Source organism: Leptonotus elevatus, chromosome 1 (assembly GCF_054856555.1).
Source record: "Leptonotus elevatus isolate MCC_2025b chromosome 1, RoL_Lele_1.0, whole genome shotgun sequence".
In the NCBI taxonomy this organism is placed as follows: Eukaryota; Metazoa; Chordata; class Actinopteri; order Syngnathiformes; family Syngnathidae; genus Leptonotus; species Leptonotus elevatus.
Window position 1 is genome coordinate 5,331,148 of NC_141239.1, and position 20,887 is coordinate 5,352,034.

Genomic DNA, 20,887 nt, shown 5'->3' on the forward strand with positions numbered 1-20,887 from the left:
ACAGAAGCAGTCTCATATGGACCCACACCGAGACACCTCCCACCAATTAAAAATAATAATAATAATAACGATAAAGTTACATGAAATTTCTATTTTAAGTGACGTGCCATTATAGGTTTTACGGTAGTGATGAAACATTACGTGCGGGTTAAGACCATCCCACATGACCTGACCCAGCCAATCAAGTCTTCCGTTTCAGGCAGTAAGCACGGACTGCACGTAGACAAGAAAAGACTAAGAAGAGCAAGGAGAGAGAAAATGACTACAAAATGGAAGTAAGTTGATTTGAAGAAATTGATCAATAAATGATTGATAATGGGAGATATTTTTTAATAGTGGCGCTCACCCTCAAAAACACGATCGGCAAGAATCTTTGTACCTACCAAAAAAAAACAACTTTTCAGGAAATGCAGTAAAAAACAAATATCTTGCTTGACTTCCAAACACTTCTTCATTCAAGTTGGCATTAGACCTTGCTTTGCGATCATGTACTGTTGCACACTCACCGTCAACACAACGTGTTTAATCGCTTAATTTAATATAAAAAGAAGCACTAATTAATTCCACTGTTATCGAACACAAACCGTGCACATCAAAGCGCCGACCATAACAAAAAAAGCCTTTAACGCCTAAATAAAAGCAAACGCCTATGTTACGTCGTCTTGCCCAAACTCTTTTTCAAAGGTCTTAGAGCCATTAGTGAGGAATAAATGAAACAATGAGTTGATTAACCACATTTATTCATCTGCATGCAAATTTACGTCCATGCTTGAAAAGCCTCCTTCTGTGGTGCACTTTTTTTAAATTTTAGTTGAACAGCGCTACTCTGGTGGTATGCGAAAGAATTACTGCCAACAGTTCCGTTACGTTAGCAACTATTTCTCTTTGGATACTTACGTGAAATTTCTTTACAATACATTCTAACTGAATGATTCTTTAACTAGGTTTAATATTATAACTGTGCATTAAGATTATTACTGTATAGTTTACGAAAACACGGAAACAAAAATAGGAAAAACATTTAATAAATACAAAATATATGAATATTAAAATAAATACAATAAAAATACATAAATAATAGAAAATAAATAATAAATAAATATAAATAAAATCTAATATAAATAAAATAAAATAAATAAACAGTAAAATAAAAACGAAAATGCCGTCTTTTAAAAAAAAATGTTTCTACTAAAACTACATCTTACATTTACGTTTAGTGAAAATGTCCTTCATTTTCATCTTTGTCAATTAACATCATATTTCGGGGTTTATTTTATTTATTCGGTATTGCTGTAAGGTCAAATAGCTGTTTGAATGGTAGTTTGATCTTTTTATTATTATTATTATTATTATTATTATTATGACACTCTACAACCACATTTTTTTTTAAACTAAAACTAAACTAAAAATGAACCTTTTTTTTTTTAATGTCCAACTGATTAAAAAAAACTTGCACTAAAAATTACTACATTTAAAAACAAAAGTCAAAACAAAATAAAAATGAACTACAATGAAAAATCAGTACTTGGTACAAAAAGTTTTTACAAACCTCTGTTCCAGATAGCCACTAGGGGGCATGTTAGCGGCTGTGAGCTAGCGGATGGGAAGTATAGAAAAAATGGAGGAGGAGCATAAGACGAGAGCACTGGAGGGGGGGTTAGCGGAGAAGGGGGTCCGTGTGTGTGTGTGTGTGGGGGGGGGGGGGGTAATGCCACCCACCGCGGCAGTTGTGGAGAGGCGGTGGGGGTTGGGCAGCTCACAGGAAACAGTTGTGGCTCCATCCCAGGCCTCACACCGAGCAGCCCTGGGCCACCCAGTCATCCGCAGGCGAGACCCACCAAATGGTCCGAGCCCACAGAGATCTGTTTATTTTTCATCCTTTGCTGAGGGGAGGGAGCGGGGAAGGGGGCGCCCACCAAGCTGTTTATTAAACCTTTGATATGTCATATGTCGGCGTCACTTGCGGGAAAATGTGTACACATACCTGCTTGTGTATAGTTTGTAGGGGGTCTGAGAGGGTGCGGACACAAAGGAGTGTTTAGGCTTGCGGGGGGCTGGAAGTGAAGAGGGAAAATGGGACGCTCAAGGCAAGGCCGAGCTGAATTATGGGTCATTCTCCAGCTGGCCTTGCTTGTTGATGTCATGGGGGAGTGAGCGGAGACACGGAATTAAGGGGGGGGGGGGGGGGGGGGGGGTCTAAATATAGGTTACCTGCACTCTGTTCATATGAGTCATGAAAACTGTCACCATTCTTTCATTTGTGGAGAATGTAGGGTTCAAGGGCGCTCCCACATTTATTACTGAAACACTATCACGACACGCCAATGAAATGCTCTCATAGTACAAAAACTACTGAAACACTCATATATTTAGTTAAAATGCTTTCACACACAATACTGATTTTTTTTTTTTTACATTCACTTCTGAAATGTTAAAAATTCCGACACCCACACTACGAAAGCACTATCGACACACTACTGAAACACTCTCATACATACTACTGAAACTCTCACACTCACTACAGAAACAACGGCCATAACTTAAAACGCTCTCATCCAAACTATTGATTTTTTTTCTCTTAGATGCACTACTGAAACACAGACTTACTAAATGCTTTCACACACTACTGAAATGCTCTCATACACTACAGAGATGCTTTCATACTCCCAACTGAGACACACTCATACGCACTAGTGAAATGTGTTCTCACACAACTCAAATCCTTTCAAACACGACTAAACTTCTTTTTCAAATTCTTTTACGCACTACTAAGTTTCCTTTTGCTCACACATGACTATAACGCAACGCTGAAACAATCTCTACTATTTCAAACGTCCTTGCATGGCCTACAGAAATGCTCTCTCACACACTACTGAAACACTCACCCACATTGTTTTAATCCTCTCACATTTCATACATTTCACACTACTGAAACAATCTCATATAATCTTTGAAACACTCTCATTCGGCCTACTACAATGCTCTCTCATTCAATACTGAAACACTCCCCACACTGCTGAAATGCTCTTACACAACCCGACATCCTCTCACATATCATACATATCACACTACTGAAACAATGTCATATAATCTTTGAAACTCTCACTCGGGCCTACTGAAATGCTCTCTCACACAATAATGAAACACTTAAGATACAACTGAAACACTATCCCACTTTGCTTTAATGCTCTCACACGACTCACATCCTTTCACATTTCACACTACTGAAACAATGTCATATATTATTTGAAACTCTCTCACAGCCTACTGGAATGCTCTCACATTCAAAACTGAAACACTCTCCCGTGTTGGTTTAATCCTCTCACAACACTCACATCCTCTCCCTTGTCATACATTTCAAACTACTGGAACAATCTCATATAATCTTTGAAGCTCTCCCACTCGGGCCTACTGAAATGCTCTCTCACACAATAATGAAACACTTAAGATACAATTGAAACACTCTCCCACTTTGCTTTAATGCTCTCACACAACTCACATCCTTTCACATTTCACACTACTGAAACAATGTCATATATTATTTGAAACTCTCTCACAGCCTACTGGAATGCTCTCACATACAAAACTGAAACACTCTCCCGTGTTGGTTTAATCCTCTCACAACACTCACATCCTCTCCCTTATCATACATTTCAAACTACTGGAACAATCTCATATAATCTTTTAAACGCTCTCATTTGGCCTACTCCAATGCTCCATACTGGTTTGCTCTCAGAACAAACGCTCTTCCTTTAGATCAGTGATGGGCAACTGGTGGCCTGTGAGTGCTAGTAGTTTGCATTCTGCGGCATGAGTTGTCTCGAACAGATCCTGTGTCAAGTTATTTGTCACGGATAGTGTCAATTGGACTATGTGTTGGAGCAGTGTGTTGGCTTAAAGCTTCTAAAATTGGCACTGAGCTGCAGCAGGGAACAGGATTATTATTTTTTTTTGACAGGCGACGATGCTTCAATGTCAAATAATGAGTATTGGCCATGAAACAATATGTCAACAAAAACTGCAGAACCTAAACTCAAATGTTATCCTTACCGACTGCACAATTATGGTACGTGGTATATGACGTGTTCATTTTGTGCTATGGTTAACTTAAAATCTTGTAATCAATGAAAATGGTTCATTTCACATATTAGCAATTTGAACTAGCAATGAGATACAATTTTTTTTTATTGGGATTTACTTTCATTTCCGACACTTTATCATAATTTATGTCCCGTGTCGAATTGACCCAAGAACATGATCTGTTCTCTAGAAACAAAGGTGACAGGAGGTTTAATACTATAACTGTTATGCACACTACTACTACTGAAACAATGTGCAAAAGAATCATACAACCAACACTATACATACATGTCAAATGTATGTTTAACATTTAAGTAGTATATTGTGATTCAATATTATACTCCTTAAATTTGCAGTCATTGTACAAATATTATTGTTACATAGTAAAATATCACTACATGGAAACATCTAATAAATGTGTTTGTTTTTTGTTTTTTTAGATGAAAACGGCTGGATTATAATCTTGTATCGTTTATATCATGCCTCTAGGTGGCGCCATTGTTATGATTACGAACCCAGATAACCAGCCTGGCCTCTTTCTACCTGTTCTTGGTCAAATAAATCACACAGAAAGTTTAAGGGCATATTTATGGCTATTCAACAAAAAAAACGTTTTAAAAATACATAATCGGACCGTCAATCGTGACTTGTTGAAAAGATGGTACGCTCAATGATGACGACGGTTTTTTTCTGCCCTTCATTCCTTATCTAGACACTTGGGAACACACACACACAGACGTAATGATATGATCATTAAATTAACCATCCAACCAACAAGTTCAGGGTTGCAAATATTCTTATTATCCATTTTTATACCACTTATCCTTTTCAAGTTTCCGGGTATTATTATTATTATTATTATTATGGCAACATTCGACAATATTCCATAAAGCCACTCAATGGCGCTATAGAAGTCTAACGCGTGTTTTTCCAAAGAAGAAGAAGCGTCACACCAACGACGACCAATCAGATCGTTAAACAGTCGGAAATAAATTCAGTTCAAATTTTGGCTGGTGTTTGTGAAGAAGAGCGTTGGCGGACTTGTAATCCAACGCCCGAGTACACGTTCAGACAAACAAAGGGGGAAAAAAAGGTAAAATGACGGATGACGGTTTATTCAACGGGCGAAGAATAATAATAAATATTTGGTATTTTGCGTTCACAGAGTAGTCAACATGGAGACCAGACTGTCAACGCTCCTACTTGGACTTTCTGTGAAAATCAGTCGCAGCGATGGTGAGTTAATAATATTCTTTAAGACGCCGTCGTGTCGTGTTTGTCGTCTTATGGTTTGTGACCGACACGTTGCTTACGTGCCTACTTAGGTCGCGTCCATCGTGCAAGTGTCCACTCGGTCGACGCTCTCAATTCCACCTTGATGGTGGAGTGGGTCGAGGCGGATAAACATCGAAGGAAGGAGGTTAGTCAAAAATACTCTCTGTAACTAACAGTTGCACTGTTAGTTACAGAGTAGGCTTTCTCTATCGACCTAAAAACACTGTCAGGAACACCAACCTACATTTAGAAACTAAATTCAAATTTGGTTACATAAAATGATATGGATTTGCCCCAATAGTCTATTCTCTTAAATTCACAGTGTTTCTCTTGGCTCCACTATGCAAATGTTAGATCATGTGTTACAAAGTATAGTATTGATTTATTTTCTTTTTTTTTATCAATCAATGAATACAGCCCTCGACTGTACAAAGATACTTTAATGTCACAAAAGCAAACGCGCGTGTAACGTCATCATCCCAAACTCTTTTTCAAAAGTTTTTGAGCACAAGAAATACAAGCTGAATTACCTTCAAAAGGATGACTTTCCTTCTGCAACAAAGCATTACAGTGATCAATTTTGACAAAACATGTCTATTACTCTTACTTTTTACTCATAATTGATAAGTGACGCCACCTTCATATCTTGCTTGAAAACTACAAGCTCTCCACATTTTATTTTGGATTTTGTTGGGTCCTGAACCTCAGTGCACAATTTTGGCACATCAGGCAGTAGTTGATTATTTTGTTAATTTGTAGTGGCCCAGTTGGCACAGTATCAGTGAACTTCAGGTGGCTGTTAATATAGAACCTTGAGTACTTGTGTAAAAAAATAAAAATAAAATAAAAACTAAGACTGGTAGAAGTACTGTTAATTTCGTTTAAAAAAAAAAAGGCTCTGAAATTTACATAAGTAAAACAATTATTTTATTAGGATTGACATATCATTACTGTATATCAGTCAAAATCTCAATTTAATTGGAATAAATTCAGGACATTATTTCAATTGGTGCAAACTTATAGCAATTGTAGTTTGGTTACTGGTCTTTATATTTATATATATTTATATTTATATATATATATATATAAGCAATGTTAGCAAATAATCTTTTTGCTTTCTTGGAGGACTACAGAAATCTGACAATATTTACAGTTGGTAAACTGAAATTCTGAGAATTTTTAAGTGGTCTTAAACCAATTAAACAATTTACAAATAGTTGTGAATAAATGTGACCAACTTGATGTCAGTTAATTAATTAATTGTTTGTTCTGTTGTGAGATTTTGAAAAATCAAAGTACACATACTCGAATACAGATACTTGCAAAATCTCGGTACAGCATTTGTACTTCTCGCCACCGATGTTTTCTGCGCTGACTTGTTGCTCTTTGATCCAGCTGGAATTGAACGACTTGTGTGCGCTCAATCCGGATCTGGAGGACCACATCCAATCCGCTCTTAAGTCCGTGGACAAATCCCAGCCGCCTCCTTCAGCAAAGGTGTTTGTTTATTTATTTATTTATTTATTTATTTATCGATTGATGGACTAAGTCCAAAGGTGAACAATATATATATATATATATATATATATATATATATTTTTTTTTTTTTATAATATACATTCATTGACGCCTATAAACGTCTATTTCTATTGGTTTAACATTTTTTTCCACTTTTGTTAACAAGAGTAAGAAAACCTAGACATTTTTTTAAATCTTTTTTTTTTTTTTTTTTTGGAGGGGGTAAGAAAAGATTGTTGAAAATTTAGGGGCGTCGGGCGATTAGTTTTTTTAAATTGTAATTAATCGCATGACTTGAATAGTTAACTCACGATTAATCACAAATTTTATATCTGTTCTAAATGTACAAAAAAAATGTCTAGGTTTTCATACTCTTGTTAAAAGAAGTGGAAAAAATGTTGAACTAATAGAAATAGTTAAAATGAATTTTTGACGTCAATGGCAGTGAATGAGTTAATCATTTCCATGTATAATATGCGAGGCAATTTAGGCTTTTTCCAGACTCGTATTTATCCAACAAATATATTTTTCCCTGTAAGGGCGTTGCATGCATCAATTATTATTTATATGTATGCTATTCATCTGTTTCGGTAGAAGTACGAGGGTCGACTGCGCTCATCCAGGATCCCTGCCCCGGCCACCTGTACGTAAATAAAAGCCGCTGGTTTGACTTGTTTGGAATGTTGTGTTGTGGAACTTGTCATCTAATGCCATGCCCCCCCCCACCCCCCCAAAAAAAGCTTCCACCCAATCAGTGGACACCACCGAAGGCAAGGCAATGCATGCGCCGTCCCTCTCTCGCTCTTAAAGCAAATCGCTCATTCTCATTTTCACGCCTCTCTGGGTGGGATCGAGGTGCGAGTGCACAGCAAGCAACCTGAGAACAGAACATCACTGAACACGGATGTAGAGGATGTGGTTGATTGTTTCACCGGGGAATGGACGCAAATCACGCCGATTAGCCAGCGACCACTCATTTCGCACCGGGAAATACTTTTTCTTGCTCTGACATTCTTAGAAATTGTGCTTCAAAAAGAATCCAATGCCGCTATCTGTATTTTTATTTTTATTTTTTTTGTAATTACTTTCCCCTCCCCCAATTTTCAATTTCAGTTGTAGGCCGTTCTCAGGTCAGACAAACGTCCCGGTTCCAGCCTCAAATTTCCGTCCCCCCGCCGTCTAGCGAGGGACCTCCGGGGCCGACCGGCCTCGAACTTCCAACTTCGCCGGCCCTCACAAACTCCAGTAGGTCCGATCTCCACAATATCCCTCCAAGCACGTCTGCTGACCTTGATGCATTTTGTTTTTCCGCCTTGCGTAGGGATTCTGAATGAGCTGCGACGGAAGAGGGAGGCGATACCAACGTCATCTGTGCCTTTTGTCCACGAGGCCGTTAAGGAAAATGTTGACGTGGTGAAGAATCCTCCGGTTAAATCTTCAGGTCGGTTTGCCATCGGTCAGAAGATGTAGCGCACGCACCAACGTTTTCAGGACTCCAGACTGTCCCTTACACGTTCTGCTGCTAAAATTTGAGACTGTGCAGGTAACATTTTCATCTGCTTGTAAATTTGCCATTTTTAAAGGGGAAGTCAACCTCCAATCGGTTCTGTGCAGCCCCCACTAGTCAACCTCGGGAACCCAGAGACTGAAAAAGAGGACACTTGGCCAATAAAATATATAATTTTGAAGTTGCCAAGAACTACAGTGGACTAACTCCATTTGTCATGAAATATCTGTCACTATAAGTTGGTGATGCACCGAATATTCGGCCACCGAAAAATCTCGTACTAAAAATGGCTACTTTTGCCATTTTCGGCGTTCGGCCAAAATAGGTTGTGGTGATGCAAGCAAGCGTCTGTTTGAATTAAACAGCGAACGCGGGGGCGAGTGTCCGCCTCTCTTCTCGCTGGCTTTTGACCGTGGGAGTTTGCACCGGTCGGTCGCAGCAGCTCCCGGGGTCATTGCGCACATCCGAGGAGAGGGGCGTGGCTTGCTGTACAACATTTAGGCGGGTCGAAAAAAGACAGAACTGTCGTGTACTGCAGTACGGGTGAGCCACTCTTCCTCCCGCAGCGCCTTCCTTTTTTATATATATATATATATATATATATATATAAACGGTATTGTATTGTATTGTTAACGTACTGTATGTATATATATATATATATATATATATATATATATATATAAACGGTATTGTATTGTTAACGTACTGTATATGTGTATATATATATATATATATATAAATGTTTATATATATATATATATATTTATATTATATATATATAATATATATATTTATATATTATATAATATATATATATATATATAATATATATATATTATATATTTATATATATATATATTTATATATATATATATATATAATATATATATAATATATATATAATATATATATAATATATATATGTATATATAATATATATATGTATATATATATATATGTATATATAATGTATATATATATGTATATATAATATATGTATATATATATATATGTATATATAATGTATATATATATATATGTATATATAATGTATATATATATATATGTATATATAATATATATATATATATATGTATATATAATATATATATATATATATGTATATATAATATATATATATATATGTGTATATATAATATATATATATATATGTGTATATATAATATATATATATATATGTGTATATATAATATATATATATATATGTGTATATATAATATATATATATATATGTGTATATATAATATATATATATATATGTGTATATATAATATATATATATATATGTGTATATATAATATATATATATATATGTGTATATATATATATATATATATATATATATATATATATATATATAAAATGTATGAGCCGCTCAAACGCTTCCACTTTTTCACCTAATCCCGATGGCCGTGCTAAATACTTTAGCTAATGCTAGCGCTATTGCTATCAACAGTTTTAAACACGGAAACACTTAACGCTATCTCCGGGTAGCGACAGACCTGTACAGGACGCCAAGTGTGACTTTGCAGTCCGTTCCCGAAGCCGATGAGCTGCTGCGAACAAATGTATTTATTTATTTTTAAACGTTGGTGAATATGTGAATGTGCCGATTTGAAGTGCGCCGCACCTTGTGTCCCGCCGCACGCATCCGTGCCCGCCTGTGCGAACTACATTGACTAAGGTGCGATCGCACCGCCAGAAAATGCTCAACCCTCGTTTAATGTACCATTGGCCAACATGTCTGCGGTGTGGACACATAACAATTTATATCGTGCTTTGTTAAAATGCTAAATAAATATTTTATTCTATTATAATTTTAATTATAATAAATGCAATGATGGTAAAAATTGGCATAATTTATAAAAATGTTTACGTTTCGGTTTTCGTTTTTTTCGGTTTCGGCTTCGGCCAAACCTTTTTCATTTCAGTGCATCCCTACTTTAAGTGAATGTTATTTATAATTTGTTCATGAAATTTTGATAAATGGCCGACGTTCAGACCACTATTGCTCTAAACTTTTAGTATTTTCTTAAAGTGGAAGTCAACCGTAAACATTTCTTGACAATATGTTACATGTGACCTCATTAGTCTAAACATGACATTCTGATTAATATTCCATTTGTGGAATATGAGTTCTGAAGCAAAATCCAGCCGTTTTTATCCATCTCAGGGGGCGGCCATTTTGCCACTTGCTGTTGACTGAAAATGACATCAATGTTGCTCAGAGTTCAGGCAACAACCAATCAGAGCTCACCTGTTTTCTGAAGCAGCGTTCTGATTGGTTGTTCTGAGACCCGAGCAACTGTGATGTCATCTTCCGTCGACAGCAAGTGACAAAATGGCCGCCCTGAGATGGATAAAAATGGCTGGATTTTGCAATATGAACCGGAATACAGTATTTGGACTGCAGAGAATATATTATCGTCAATAACATTTTTTTTTTTTTAGGTTGACTCTTTAAGTTAGGGGTGACTTTGCTCCACGTAAAAGGAAAACAAAAAAGTTTGTCCTGGAGCCCTGCTTTTATGAAGGAAATGCTAATTTAACATTAAAAATAAAATCTCACGGCACACAAACAAAAATGTTGAAACTGTTTATAATGTCAAAAAAAACAAATACTATATACATTTCTAGTAATTTCAGTGGAATGTTCATTTACAAATGTCCCGGTTTGCAACAATTCGGCTTGCCAACAAAATGGCTGCTTCTTAACTCATTCACTGCCATTGACGGCTATAGACGTCAAAAATTCATTTGAACTGTTTCTATTAGTTTAGCTTTTTTCCGACTTTTGTTAACAAGAGTATGAAAATCTAGAAAAATATGTAATTGTACATTTAGAAAAGATATACAAATTTTGATTAATTGTGAGCTACCTATTGAAGTCAAGCGATTAATTACAAAAAAAAATATATCCTGATGTGGAAAAAAAAAAGAAAAGATTGAAAATTAGTTGCGTCAGGCGATTTAAATTTATAATCTCATGACTTCACTAGTTAACTCACAATTAATAACAAATTGTATATCTGTTCTAAATGTACAATTTAAAAAAAAATTGGTTTTCATATTCTTTAGCAAAATGTTAAACTAATAGAAATAGTTTGAATGAATTTTTGACGTCTATAGCCGTCAATGTCAGTAAATGAGTTTAAGTTAAATAAATGACACGAGGCATGTTTTTCTTTCCGCATCTTTCAGGCCGAAGGAAAACCGTGAGTCACCAGGAAATCAACAAAGGCAACAAAAGGCTGTCGAATGTCGCCAAACTCCCTGAAATGCAGACCAAAAAGGGCAAAGTAAGTCGTGCTTAATTCTTTGCTTTTAAAACGTGGAACGGAACTTGCCGATGTACAAGTGAAAACTTTGCCTCCCGCGTTCGCTTTGCAAGTTCAAAGAGCCATCCCGGCCTAACCAGAAATTCTACGAAATGATCCAAGACTTCCGAGAGACCATGGAAAGCATCCCGTTATCCGTCAGTGACGCGGTACGCACCATCTTGAATAAATATTTTCTTTTTTTCTCTTTAAAATAAATAAATAAATAAATAATGTTTCTGTGTATTATTATTTTTTAAGATTGAGCCTCACAGGATTTGTGTGTGCGTTCGCAAACGACCCCTGAACAAGCAAGGTGCGTACACATTTTGCGCTCGTACCAAAAGTGGCGCTTCGACGCCTTTCACAAGACTCCTTAAGACTTTTTGTTTCCTCTCGATTTAGAGCTGAATAAAAAGGAGATCGATGTGGTCTCGGTGCCCGGGAGAGGCGCTCTGCTGATCCACGAGCCGAAGCAAAAAGTGGACCTGACCAAGTACTTGGAGAACCAACTCTTCCAATTTGACTATTCTTTTGATGAAACATCCACCAATGACTTGGTCTACAGGTAAGGGCTTCTTTAGCTAGCCAAAATAAAGCGTCTTATTCTCCTTGTTATTGTCAAACTCGACAAGAACCAAAGAATTACATGTCTACTGATATTTAAAACCATGTAAGTTTGCTGCTAGCTTAACTCATTCACTGCCATTGACGGCTATAGACGTCAAAAATTCATTTGAACTATTTCTGTTGGTTCAACATTTTTCACACTTTTGTTAACAAGAGTATGAAAATCTAGAATTTTTATTATTATATTAGAACAGATAGAAAATTTGATTAATTGTGAGTTAACTAGTGAAGTTATGCGATTAATTACGATTAAAAATGGCAATTGCCTGACGGCCCTAATTTTTACATAATCTTATTTAAAAAAAAAAAAAAAATTAAGATGATTAGAAAAAAATAATTACAATTATTTTATTTTTAAATAAAAATATTATTAAAATTAGGGGTGTCAGGTGATTAAATTTTTTTATCGTAATTAATCGCATTACTTTACTAGTTAACTCACGATTAATGACAAATTTTATATCTGTTCTATGTGTACAAAAAAATAAATTTCTAGGTTTTCATACTCTTGTTAAAAAAAAGTGGATATTTTTTTTTAACTAATAGAAATAGTTAAAATGAATTTATGGCAGTGGATGAGTTAATGTTCAGTCCAACCCAGGTTAACTCAAATGTCTAAAATTGTTTTTTGATACTTTGTCCTACACTCCCACAAACGTATTTACACGTTTTTGTTGTTTATGCCAGAGCATACAGAAGGCTTTGATGCAGCTTCTGACCTGAAGAGGTGGCTTAAAGCAATAGTAGTTATTTAATAAAAGTAAAAGGCAGCAGAGTATAAGAGATCAACCAGGGCCATGTTGCAAACAAGTTCTTTTTGTCAGTCTTCACCAGGAATGTGAATATTGATGAAACTTAAGCTAAATTCTAATGCTAATTGCTGCAAAACAGATACAAATATACTTTTTTTCCTGATAAAAGAAAAGACTAATCTTTCATTTGGTAGGTTCCATGTTTTTATAGCAATCGAGCACAATATTCTGTGGGCCTTGCAAAATCCGTCAAAATCCAGTAAAACAACCGGGAGGGAAGGGGGTTGCTTCAATGAAAATGGCTTCCAGTGAATGAGTTAAAAACCACTGCTCTAGGGGAATTGTATATATTTTTGACTCATTCACTGCCATTGACAGCAATAGACGTCAAAAATTATTTTTAACTATTTCTGTTTAACTTTTCTTTTCATTTTTGTTAACAAGAGTATGAAAACCTAGAAATTATTATTTATTGTACATTTAGAGCAGATATAAAAATTGTGATTAATCGTGAGTTAACTAGGGAAGTCATGCGGTTAATTACGATTACAAATTGTAATCTGATGCATGATACATTTTTTATATTTTTTTGTTTTGTTTTTTGCCCATATTAAAAATTAGGGGCGTCAGGCGAATACATTTTTTAATCATAATTAATCGCATGACTTCGCTAGTTAACTCACGATTAATCAAAAATGTTATATTTGTTCTAATACAATAAACAAAAAAATCTAGGTCTAAATCTACTCTTGTTAAATCTGTTATCTTTGAATGTCTAACGATTCGATTCAGAATCGATTTTCGATACAAAACGATTTGATTGACAATGATTTTTGCTTCAATCTATAGATGTGCAAGGAATTGTAATGATCTAGTCTGACTCGCTAATGCTAATAAGCGCGCTACTCGCGGAACTTTTATCACTCAAAAAAATGGCTCCACGCTGCAAAAAAAACTTTTATTGGAATAGCTTGATCGTGACACTTCTTCCTTCTACTCTCTAATGTGGCAACAACTTAACAGTGTATCAGACGGCGTGGAACCACACTGCCCCTCAGTGGCCAAATCGGGTACAACATGAACAGCGCTCCAAATAAAGGCACACACAAAGGCAAGACAGTATAAAATAATTTTAATAAAATCGATTTTGGGACATTTAAAATTGATTCTGAATCGTACAAAATGAGAATCGCAATTCTTATGAGAATCGATTTTTTTTGGGGGGGGGGGGCACACCCCTAATGAATAAATGTATCCGATGTTTTATTGAGTGTCTAGCAAAGCGCTATATCAATCAGATGTTTTTATTATTATTATTAAAACTGGAGGTGTGATGGTTAATCGTGAATAAAGATCTGCGAGCGTTCGGTTTTCCAAGCACTTTTTCTGCTGTCCAGGTTCACCGCAAAGCCTTTGGTGCAGTCGGTCTTCGAAGGGGGCATGGCCACATGTTTCGCTTACGGACAGACGGGAAGCGGGAAAACTCACGTGAGTGGTCTTGCAGAGTGAAGAGTGACGAGTCAAGATGGCGGCGTGGTTTGACTTGTTTTTCGCTTGCACAGACCATGGGTGGCGATTTCTCCGGGAAGCAGCAGAACCACGCCAAGGGAATCTACGCCTTGGCAGGTGGGAACGACAGCCGCATCGCCTTTTAATTTCACGCCCGCCATGTTTCTTGACACCGTTTTTTATATTAATTTATATTAGCCCAGGATGTTTTCACCTGCCTCAGTCAGAGGAGGTACGCCAACATGAATCTGTCTGCTTACGTCAGCTTCTTTGAGATCTACAACGGCAAAGTAAGTCCGCGTGTCTTTTGTCCGTCCTCATTTGTTTGCTCTCGACTGCACGTACTCAGTTTGTTCTCGTTCATTTTTTTAGTGTTAGTTTTATCGGCCATAAAAAAATAAATTAAAAAAATACAATTGTTTTAGTCTTGTTTCAATCACGCTTGTTAGTTTTTATCATAGTTAGTCCACCTCATTCAATTTTTATTTATTCAACTTTTATTCGACTAAGTCAAGCATTTGGGTCTTTATTTTAGTTCAAGAAAACAATATTATTAGTCTAGTTTTAGTCAACAAAAACTGTCAATGTTTTAGTCAGGAGAATCATTTTACACTTTTACATTTGAAAATTTCAATTTCATCTAAAACATTTGACATAGCATTGAATTTTCTCTCATCTTTTTGTTGAAAACCATCACACACGTTTCCAGTATATCAACAAGCGGCTACTATAGCTACAAGTTAGTAAGTTAGCCAGCATTAGTTAGTGGTCAGATTAACGTCGATTAAATGGACTAAAGGGATACTTGACTGGTTGAGCCATTTTCAGCAGTAAAAATGTAATATTTTGTCCAGAATGAATTTGATAACTTCATTATTTTTCATGTACGATTAATAGCTTTCAAAACAAATGTTTCCACTTGCTGTCAATTGAAGGTGACATCACCTGTTTTCTGGGTTTGGTCAGCACACTGAGCCATGGTTGGTCGTTACCTACTTCTTCGGCACTGGTGATGTCACTTTCAATTAACAGCAAGTGGAAAAATTTGTTTTGAAAGCTATTAATCGTACATGAAAAATAATGAAGTTATCAAATTCATTCTGGACAAAATATTACATTTTGACTGCTGAAAAGGGCTCAATCAGTCAAGTATCCCTGTAATATTACGTTTTAAGCAACCACCACTAACATTTTTATTACAAAATAGGGCTGGGTATTGATTCCGATTTCCGAAATCGATTCGATTCATGATTCACATTGATTTTTGATTCGGTTAAGGATTTTAGGCAGTACCAATTTTACTTTTATATGGAAGACATTCTCAGAAGCATAAATTCTGCAAACAGAAACTTCTTGCTCTTAATTTTGGCGCATTAGTATGGGGGGGAAAAAAACAATATTTACATTTAGAATTTCATCCAATCCAGTTACATTAATCATGTATGTTTTATGGAACAAGACCTGATCAAAACGATAAATAATCATTGAAATCGATTACAACCACAGCACGATGTAAATAAAGTGGCAAAAACACTGGGCTCCTCTTGGGGAACTCTGAATAACAGAAAGGCACATTCGCATTTGGTAGCCATATTTAAATGTATCGATTTGTGGTTTTATGAATCGATATTGGACTATGGAAAGGAATATCGATTCAAAATCGATTTTTTAAAAAAAAAAATTAATTTATTAAACCTAGCCCTATGACTTTCTTTAGTCCATAAGTGGACAACATTTGTGTCTCATGAGTCAACAAAAATGCAGTTCCAGTTATTGTTTGTTAAGCTTTAGTCGAGTCTAGGTAAAAAATGTTAGTTGATGGAATTTTTTTTTTTGTTTTAACAAAGTTAACACTATAAATTTTTGTTTGTCTTGTTTCATTTGCTCTCCTTGTTCCTTCATTTTCTTCTTTCTACCTCTGTGTTTTTTGTTTAGTTTCGTTTTTTATTAATCCAGTTCAGCTGCTGGTCAATCAGAATTGTGAGAGAACAGGACCGACACGGGTAGTAAATGGTGACGGAATTCTGTGCAGGTGTACGACCTGCTGAATAAGAAGACCAAGCTCCGGGTGCTACAGGATGAGAATCAACTTGTGCAAGTGGTGGGCCTGGAGGAGGTCTACGTGCCCTCCGCTGACGACGTCATTAAGATGATACAGCTGGGCAGCTCTTGCAGGTAACCCCCCCCCCCCCCTCTCAAAATGAGTATGTGACGTCTGTTAAATTCTTCTGCATTCCGTTGAAAATTGGAGTCAATTTTCCCAAATTAATTTTCTCCTGCGATTGGTGACGACCACGCCTACCAAACCCCCTCCAGAACATTTGGCCAGACCTCGGCCAACGCCAACTCCTCGCGCTCCCACGCCGTCCTCCAGATCATCCTTCGCCGCAACGACCGCGCCACCACGCTGCACGGCAAGTTCTCCCTGGTCGACTTGGCCGGCAACGAGCGGGGCACGGACGTCAGCAGCAACGACCGCGCCACCCTGGTGGAGACGGCCGAGATCAACCGCAGCCTGCTGGCCCTGAAGGTGCAACGTTGACTGCGGAGTGTGTCCGACGGTTGACCGCGTGGCCTTTGAACGCCTCCTTAAATGCTTTTGTGTGATTGCGCTCAGGAGTGCATCCGTTCACTGGGCATGAACAGCGATCACATTCCTTTCAGGATGAGCACTTTAACCAAAGTCCTCCGGGATTCCTTCATCGGAGAGAATTCGAGAACCTGCATGGTACGTACGTAGACGCCCGGAATGTTAGTTTATGGTTGACAAGTGCTTTTCTTGCTGCATGGTTTGGAATTTTTGAAGGTCTCCTCGTTACAGGCTCCCATTTTACTACCAAAGAGAAATGGTTGTGCTGGTCATGATTTATTGCATTTGTCTTAATGCAGAAGTCTGACACATGCGGCTCTTTATTACTCTCCTGTAGATTATTTTTGTTTTAACTCATTTGCTGCCATTGACTGCTATAGACGTCAAAAATTCATTTGAACTACTTCTATAAGTTTACATTTTTTTTTCCCACTTTTGTTAACGAGTATGAAAAAAATATATTGTACATTTAGACCAGATATAAAATTTGTGATTAATCATGAGTTAACTATTGAAGTCATGCGATTAATTACAAAAAAAAATAATTCTGACACCCTAATTTTAATAATCTTTTCTTCTTCTTTTTTTTTTTTTTTAAACAAGATTATATTATTAAAAATTACGTTTTTCAAAAAAAGATTATTATACATTAGGTCGTCAGGCGATTAAAATCACATGACTTCAGTAGTTAACTAATCGCAAATTCTAAATGTACAGTAAAAACTTTTTTCTGGGTTTTCATACTCAGTGGAAAAAATGTTAAACTAACAGAAATAGTTCAAATGAATTTTTGACGTCAATGGCTGTGAATGAGTTAAACATGTTTGTTGTGTTTCTTTAGATGAAATATTATTTAGATAAATAAATAATTAAATTTTCAAAAATACATTTGAGTCCAAATTTTTTCATTGTCAGAAAAAGGAATTAAATAAAAATGTCCAAAAAGTGACCATAAAATAACCAAAGAGGAAAAGCAGAAAATTACCATAAAATGTCCATGAAATTGTCCAAAAAGCAAAACTAAAAAAAAAGGCAGAAATGTACCATAAAATGTCTTTGGAATTGACAAAAAAAAAGGGCAGAAAAGAAAATGTCCAAAAGCAAGAAGAAATCCCCAAAATTACCATAAAATATCCACAAAATTGCCAAGTCAGAAAATTAATAGCAATAAAGGCAGAAAATGTCCAAAAGAGGAAGAAAGGCGGAAAATTACCATATGTCCATAAAATTGCCAAAAATGTCATGAATATGGCAGAAAAGTGTAAAAATGTATGAAAAATTACCTCCAAAAACAAGATGAAAGGTAGAAGAAAATCAATCTCAAAAGTATTGGATGCTGCATTTTTTTGTGTTATAGCTCGAATTAGCATTACATTATACTAACAAGGTTTTGTCCTTTACAATCTTCAAATGTTTGTGGCTCCAGACTTTTTTTTCTTTTCCTTTTTCTATTTGGCCTAAAAATGTCTCTTGACAGTAAAGGATGCTGACCCCCGTCTTAACGGAACTGCTTTTATACAAAACTTGTTCACGCCCATAAATGGCATGTCTCCCTTTCGTCTCTCCTGATCAGATCGCAATGGTGTCACCAGGAATGACTTCTTGCGAATACACAATGAATACACTACGTTACGCTGACAGGTATACGTCGTACTTGGTGCCCAACTGGATTGTCCTTGCTTCAATTGAATCAACCCTGATTTTTTTTTTTTTTTTCTTGAAATAAACATTTCACAGAGTGAAGGAGCTCAATGGTAAGCCCAAAGTCAATGCTGAGGCCAAAACCCAAGCGCCAATCAACAGCTCTTCAGAGGAGGTCAGCTTGATAGAAGAGAACCTCCTCGGAGATTTTCATGAATCGAGCGCCTGTCGTGACGAAGTTCATTTGTCTTTAAGGACACTGCTGTGGAGAACTCTGTGATTTACGAAGCCATAAGCCATGTGGGAGATCTGGAGGAGAAGGTCTACGCAGAGCTTCAGGTAGCATTTCTTCACTTTACGCCACATTTTGGCTTTCAAAACAAAACAAAAAAACGACTCTTTAAATGCTTCTCACGTTTGCTCCGTTTCAGAACATTCATCTGAAAGCTAAGGAAGTGTTGAAGACGATGGAGGATCCCACGTATGACGTTGAGGCGGATCTCGCCAACCTCATGAATTTCTCCCAGTCCTTCAAGTTAACGGGTTTGTGCAAATCCCATCCGATTCTGATTTACTCAACTCTAGCACGTGGTAATTATTGAATCGAATCCAAGCCGAACCTAACGACGTCTTTGTTTCTTGAATTCTATCAACAGATATATTGATAGAATTGCGTAGCGCTTTGGCGGAGGAGAGAGCCCGACTGGAGCACTGAGTCACCAATCACATTGATTGTCAATAATGTGAGCTGTTTTTATGTTTACTTGGTTATATTAAAATGTGAACGCTGTGTGTGTGTTTGTTTAATATAACGTCAGCATTGATTTAATAAAGTTGCTTTACTTGTTGACTGCTGTACTTTGTGCCCGTTGACATGACTTGAAATGTGATGAGGTGGTTCGCGATCATCCCAGCAACGACAAGTTACCGGTCGCCAATATTCAACAGTAACAATGTTCTCTTCTGTGAGGTAGAGACGTATTGCTACAATTAATTTGGACCTTATCTGAAAAGGATTCCAGAGGCAATGTGGGTTGGAGTGTGGCATGTCATTTTATGAAAATGTAATAAAACTGAATAATTTCACCAATAGTTAAAAAAATCCTGACTGATGTTTTTTCTTGTTTTTTACCAATAATGCAATACCTCATTAAATTCCCAGAAGTCTTTGTGGAAGAAAAGTTCTAATCAAACGGGCAGAACTTAACTTTGATTACTGCCTGCAGAGTTTGTTTGACATTAAATCAACTCTCAAATAGCTCCAACACTGATCTCCATTTAAATTAGACAGAGTTTCTAAAATACATGTTGGGATTGAAATCAAACATTTAACGTCAAAATGTTACATTTTTTGCTGTGAATGATTATAACAGTTTTTCCAAAACACACAAAGGTGTTCTATGGATTGAAAAATGCACATATTACACTATGTCAAGTTTAAGACCTACCCGAAAATGTAATCAATTCCCAATAACATGAGGCATAATTTGCACAAATGTTATTCCTGTATCGGTTTTTTATTGCGTTGTTGGTGAATGGTTACATAATTGAGTTTCATTACATTTTAAGTGCAAATTTGATTGCATTTTCAGGAAGTTATTACATTATATTGTGCAATAATACGCTAAAGACTTAACATGTGGCAAGTAAAACGAAGTTAATTAAGTTTTGTTAAATTAACTGTGACATAAATCACTTTTATTATTATATTGGCAGGAAAAAACCCGCAGCCGCGTACGCGTATCTCAAGCGGCCAAAATGCATCATTCGGCTCGCTTCCTTGTTCTCCACCAATCAGTCTCGCATACGGGCACAAGGGGCGTTCATGGTCCCTTGGATTAAAAATAAAAGAAAAAAAGATTAATATTCCGTTTACCCATAGCCGTCCCTACCAACATAACCCAGTCTTTATTAAATAAATACTAAGATTTCTTTCACCTCATCTTCACTCGCAGCTTTTTTACATCCTCCAACACGCCTCCGTATGAGAACCAAAACTGTAGGTGGCGCTACAGGTGAGAGGCAACAGATTAACGTTAGTGAATAG

The 20,887-nt window shown here is 36.4% G+C and overlaps 1 protein-coding gene across 2 annotated transcripts; it reads left to right on the forward strand.

Moving 5' to 3' along the window:
• The first annotated feature begins 195 nt into the window (after positions 1–195).
• On the forward strand, positions 196–19,688 carry kif2c (kinesin family member 2C). Of its 2 annotated transcripts, none has more exons than XM_086093068.1 (22): positions 196–275; positions 5,246–5,316; positions 5,406–5,500; positions 6,751–6,852; positions 7,468–7,516; positions 7,987–8,118; positions 8,195–8,314; positions 11,603–11,700; positions 11,793–11,888; positions 11,980–12,034; positions 12,124–12,286; positions 14,498–14,588; positions 14,663–14,726; positions 14,808–14,899; positions 16,642–16,784; positions 16,926–17,139; positions 17,227–17,337; positions 18,773–18,840; positions 18,937–19,015; positions 19,096–19,179; positions 19,272–19,383; positions 19,497–19,688. In XM_086093068.1, the coding sequence occupies exons 1-22, from the start codon at positions 259–261 to the stop codon at positions 19,553–19,555; spliced, it is 2,115 nt and encodes a 704-aa protein (XP_085949194.1). In that variant the 5' UTR covers positions 196–258; the 3' UTR covers positions 19,556–19,688. The 2 variants fall into 2 exon arrangements, with proteins under 2 accessions (XP_085949194.1, XP_085949202.1); XM_086093076.1 differs by lacking the exon at positions 196–275 and adding an exon at positions 5,056–5,173.
• Positions 19,689–20,887: the final 1,199 nt, after the last annotated feature.